The 6,000-nt window shown below is 38.6% G+C and overlaps 1 protein-coding gene across 8 annotated transcripts in view; it reads left to right on the top strand.

Moving 5' to 3' along the window:
* The window catches only part of ZNF280D (zinc finger protein 280D), a 120,616-nt gene that overhangs the window by 50,111 nt on the left and 64,505 nt on the right, over nt 1–6,000 (top strand). For all 8 annotated transcript variants that reach the window (XM_010836793.1, XM_010836792.1, XM_010836794.1 and 5 more), the window contains one exon: nt 5,110–5,333. In XM_010836793.1, the coding sequence (XP_010835095.1) occupies nt 5,110–5,333 (224 nt within the window). The remainder of the gene's footprint in view (nt 1–5,109; nt 5,334–6,000) is intronic.

The following is a 6,000-nucleotide window of genomic DNA, read 5'->3' as shown; positions in this document are numbered from 1 at the left end:
ACGACTGAGCAACTTCACTTTCACTTTTCACTTTCATGCATTGGAGAAGGAAATGGCAACCCACTCCAGTGTTCTTGCCTGGAGAATCCCAGGGATGGGGTAGCCTGGTGGGCTGCCATCTATGGGGTCGCACAGAGTCGGACACGACTGAAGCGACTTAGCAGCAGCAGCAGCAGCAGCAGGAAGAGTTTTAAGTCAATGGTTTAAATTGTAAAAGAATTACATAGTTGTTTTTGTTGTTCAGTCACCCAGTTGTGTCTGACTCTTTGTGACCCCATAGTTTGTAACATGCCAGCCTCTTTGTCCCTCACCATGTCCCAGAGTTTGCCCAGGTTTGTGTCCATTGCGTTAGTGATGCTATCCAGCCATCTCATCCTCTGATTCCTGTTTCTCCTTCTGCCCTCACTCTTTCCCAGCTGAACTGTGGTGCTGAATAAGACTCTTCAGAGTCCCTTGGACTGCAAGGAAATCAAACCAGTCAAACCTAAAGGAAATCAGTCTTGAATATTCATTAGGAGGACTGATGCTGAGCTGAAGCTCCAATACTTTGGCCACCTGATGCGAAAAACTGACTCACTGGAAAAGACCCTGATGGTAGGAAAGATTGAAGGCAGGAGGAGAAAGGGACAACAGAGGATGAGATGGTTGAATGATATCACCAACTCGATGGACATGAGTTTGAGCAAGCTCCGGGAGTTGGTGATGGACAGGGAAGCCTGGTGCTGCAGTCCATGGGTGGCAAAGAGTCAGACATGACTTAGTGACTGAACTGAATGGATGAATATGCAGTGGAGGTAAGAAATATTCAAGGGATAAGAACTTGTGAACAGTATGCCTGAAGAACAATGGAAGGAGGTCCACAATACTGTACAAGAGGCAGTGAACAAAACCATCCCAAAGAAAAAGAAAAGCAAGAAGACAAAGTGGTTATCTGAGGAGGCCTAACAAATAGCTAAAGAAAGAAGTGGAAAGCAAGGGAGAAAGGGAAAGGAATATCCAACTAAATGCAGATTTCCAAAGAACAGCACAGAGAGACAAGAAGGTCTTCTTCAATGAACAGAGTATAAAACTAGAAGAAAACAACAGAAGGGGCAAGATTGGAGATCTCTTCAGGAAAACTGGAGACATCAAGGGACCCTGTGCCCGAAGATGGGCACAATAAAGGACATAAATGGTAAAGACCTAGTAGATGCTGAAGAGATCAAGAAGAGAAGGAAAGAATACCCATCAGAACTGTATAAAAAAGATCCAGATGAACCAAATGATTGCAATGGTGTGGTCAGCAACCCAGAGCCAGACATTCTGGAGAATGAAGTCAAGTGGGGCTTAGGAAGCACTGCTGTTAATAAAGCTAGTGGATGTGACCAAATTCCAGTAGAACTATTCAAAACCCTAAAGGATGATGCCATCAAGATGTTGCATTCAATATGTCAGTAAATCTGGAAGACCAAGCAGTGTCCACAGGACTGGAAAAGGTCAATCCTCATCTCAATTCCCGAGAAGGATACTACTAAAGAATGTGATAACCATCAGACAGTTGGACTCATCTCCCATGCTAGTAAGGTCATGCTTAAAATCTTGCATGCTAGGCTTCAGCATATGTGAACCAAGAACTTCCAGATGTCCAAGCTGGGTTTAGAAAAGAAAGAGTAACCAGAGATCAAATTGCCAATATTTGCTGGATCATAGACAAAGCTAGGGAATTCCATAAAAACATCTACTCTGTTTCATTGGCTAGGCCAAAGCCTTTGACTGTGTGGATCACTAACAAACTATGGAAAGCTCTTAAGAGAAGTGGGAATACCAGACCATCTTACCTGTCTCCTGAGAAACCTGTATGCAGGTCAAGAAGCAACAGTTAAACCCTGTATGAAACAACTGATTGGTTCAAGACTGAAAAAGGAGTACAGCAGGGCTGTCTGCTGTCACCCTGTTTGTTTAATCTATATGCTGAGCACATCATGAAAAATGTCAGGCTGGATGAGTTACAAGCTGGAATCAAGACAGGTGGGAGAAACATCAACAACCTCAGATATGTGGATGATACCACTTAATGGCAGAAAGTGAAGAGGAACTAAAGAGCCTCTTGATGAGGGTGAAGGAAGAGAGTGAGAGCTGGCTTAAAACTAATATTAAAGAAACAAAGATCATGGCATCTGGCCCCATTACTTCATGGCAAATAGAGGTGGAAAAGGTGGAAGTAGTGACAGATTTCGTCTTGTTGGTCTCTAAATCACTGCAGATGGTGAATGCAGCATGAGATCAGAAGACGTCTGCTTCTTGGCAGGAAAGCTATGACAAACCTAGACAGTATGTTGAAAAGCAGAGACATTACTCTCTAACAAAGATCTGTATAGTCAAGGCTATGATCTTCGCAGTGGTCACATACAGTTGTGAGAGCTAGATCATAAAGAAAGCAGAGTGCCCAAGAATTGATACTTTCAAACTGTGGTGCTGGGCAATACTCTTGAGAGTCCCTTGGAGAGCAAGGAGATCAAACAAATCAATCTTAAGGGAAATCAACCCTGAAAACTTATTACAAGAACTGATGCTGAAGTTGAAACTCCAGTATTTTGGTCATCTGATATGAACAGTTGACTCATTGGAAAAGTCCCTGAATGGGACTTTCTTTGGGATGGTTTTGTTCACTGCCTCTTGAACAGTATTGTGGACCTCCTTCCATTGTTCTTCAGGCATACTGTTCACAAGTTCTTATCCCTTGAATATTTCTTACCTCCACTGCATATTCATCCGTTCAGTTCAGTCGCTAAGTCATGTCTGACTCTTTGCCACCCATGGACTGCAGCACCAGGCTTCCCTGTCCATCACCAACTCCCGGAGCTTGCTCAAACTCATGTCCATCGAGTTGGTGATATCATTCAACCATCTCATCCTCTGTTGTCCCTTTCTCCTCCTGCCTTCAATCTTTCCTACTATCAGGGTCTTTTCCAGTGAGTCAGTTTTTCGCATCAGGTGGCCAAAGTATTGGAGCTTCAGCTCAGCATCAGTCCTCCTAATGAATATTCAAGACTGATTTCCTTTAGGTTTGACTGGTTTGATTTCCTTGCAGTCCAAGGGACTCTGAAGAGTCTTATTCAGCACCACAGTTCAAAAGCATCAATATTCATATTCAGAGGGGATTTAATTTAAGTCATACCTGACTCGCCTAGTGGTTTCCCAAGCTTTCTTTAGTTTAAGCCTGAATTTTGCTATGAGAAACTGATGATCTGAGCCACAGTCAGCTCCAGTCTTATTTTTGCTGACTGTATACAGTTTGTCTAATTTGGCTACAAAGAATGTAATAGATTTTATTTCGGTATTGGCTATTTGCTGATGTCTATGTGTAAAGTCATTTCTTGCCTTTGCCCTGCTTCATTTTGTTCTCCAAGGCTAAACTTGCCTGTTATTCCAAGTATCTTTTGACTTCCTACTTTTGCATTCCAGTCCCCAGTGATGAGTAGAACTTCTTTTTTTGGTATTAGTTCTAGGAGGTCTTCTAGGTCTTCATAGAACTGATCAACTTTTTTGGCATTGGTGATAGGAGCATAGACTTGGATTACTGTGGTGTTGAATAACTTGCCTTGGAAATGAACTGAGATCATTCTGTCATTTTTGAGGTTGCACGCAAGTACTGCATTTCAGACTCCATTATTGATTATGAGGGCTACTTCATTTCTTCTAAGGGATTCTTGCCCACAGTAGTAGGTATAATGGTCATCTGAATTAAATTCGCCCATTCCCATCCATTTTGGTTCACTGATTCAAAAGATGTCAGTGTTTATTCTTACCATCTCTTGCTTGACCATGTTCAGTTTACCTTGATTCGTGGAGCTAACATTCCAGGTTCCTATGCAATACTGTTCTTTGTAGTGTCAAATTTTACTTTAACCACCAGACATCCACAACTGAGCATCATTTCCACTTTGGCCAACTCACTTCATTCCCTCTGGAGCTATTAGTAGTTCTCCTCTGCTCTTCTCCAGTAGCATATGGGACACCTTCAGACCTGGAGGACTCATCTTTTGGTGTCATATCTTTTGTCCTTTTATACAGTTCATGAAGTTCTCATGGCACATATACTGGAGTGGGTCCCTCTTCCAGTGGATCACGTTTTGGCAGAACTCTCCACTATGACCCGTCTGTCTTGGGTGGCCCTACATGTCATGGATCATAGCTTCATCAAGTTATGCAAGCCTATTTGCCATGACAAGGCAGTGAGCCGTGAAGGGGGAATTACCTAGGTGGCCTGTTAAGGAATATAGATTTCTGGGCCCTACCTCTAGACATTGTGGTTTATTGGTCTGAATTGGACTCAGCATTTTGACAAGCATTTCTGGTTTTTCTAATGCAAGTCTTCCCTGGATTGCCCTCTTTGTAAAACTGCCTTAGAGAAATTCTAAAACTGAAAATTATGTAGAATAAATTATCTTGTTGAAAGAAAAAGGTTCATATGTGAAAGTATTCTACCTTAGAACTAGTTTATATGACACCTTGATTTTACTCACTAGAAACTAAAGTTCCCCTTCAAATATATGAGCATTCTAGATTTCAAGATGTAATTGCTGAAGCTTTCAAGATGTAACCGATGCTTCTTTATTTTGTCCCTATATATTTTCTAGCACCTTGAGTCTTGGGAATGGCAGATTAACTGTACTCAGTGTCCAGTTCCAACCAGATATTACAAAATATAGTATATCACTTGATAATTAAGTATATACATTGTGGCATGTAAAACTACGTTTCCTTTCTATACTCTTTATGACATGGATATGAATAATTGTTTATTTAATTTAAATATTATTAGATATTTACATATGAAAAGGTACATTATAAGGAAAAAACTATTAGATCAATATCCAAGTCCTGCTTTTAAGATTTTTCTTTTCTTTCTTTAAAAACTTTTTTAAATTTATTAAGATCATAGATATTTATTGTTTGAATTTTTTAGAGTATGTATATGCAGGGTAAACTTCTGGCAAAAATTTTTCCAGATATATTGCCAAGCACAGTTTTATATGATCTTACCTTAGTTGTAAGGTAACAAAGAACCGTATTTTGGTTTCTATTTTTTAAAGTGATAAATAAGGTTTCTGCTTTTTTCTCTTGCAGTACTGTTGTCCAGACATGATAAATAACGTCTTGGGGCTGGCTAAAACAGAAATTTCAAGTACAGCAAATAAAAATAAAACTATTGATTCAGAAAAAGGAAAACTGATTATGTTAGTTAATGACTTTTATTATGGGAAACATGAAGGAGATGTCCAGGAAGAACAGAAGACTTACACAACCTTTAAATGTTTCAGTTGCTTGAAAATTCTTAAAAATAATATTAGGTATGTAAGCATTTATTTTTATTTCTATTTGAAAATTGGAATGCTACAGGTTGTATCTTTATCTTGCATTTTTAATGTTATTCTAGATAAGTAATTTTAACACTTTGAGCTAAGCACAAAGGCAAATTCTTTTGTTGAAAAGCTTTTGTTCTTTCTTAGATATTAGACTTGACTCTTAGATCCAGTTAGTTGTGTTTCTTTAAAATAGCTTAAAAAGGACAAACTATATTTCCAAAAAAATTAATTTATTTTCCCTGTATTATCAGTGATCTAGGAATTTTCATGAGATAATTTTCCTAGTTAGCTGCCTTTGAATTTTACTTTTTTCATATCACAAGAAGAACTACTTACTGATATTTTGTCCAGTTTGACTTCTTATATACTCAGGCTCAAATCTTGCAATTTATAATTTTTAGAACATTTATCTTATAGTGATCTTGGGAGAAGTACAAGTTCTAGGAAATATGACTGCTTTGATTTTAAATTTAAGCCCTTTAAGAATTAGAGATTTAATTTCAGTGGAATTTTGAAATTTGTACTCATAAATACTTTACATTTTAGGAATTTATGCTTTGTAATCTTTGAATTACATGGGATATTAGTAACTGTCATCCCATAAATAAGTTAGTTACAAGATTAAAAAGACATATTGATTGATATTTTTCAT

The sequence above is a fragment of the Bison bison genome, unplaced genomic scaffold, assembly GCF_000754665.1.
Source record: "Bison bison bison isolate TAMUID 2011002044 unplaced genomic scaffold, Bison_UMD1.0 scf7180017864066, whole genome shotgun sequence".
Lineage (NCBI taxonomy): Eukaryota > Metazoa > Chordata > Mammalia > Artiodactyla > Bovidae > Bison > Bison bison.
The sequence above is the reverse complement of the archived record's forward strand: the minus strand, read 5'-3'. Positions and strand labels throughout refer to the sequence as shown.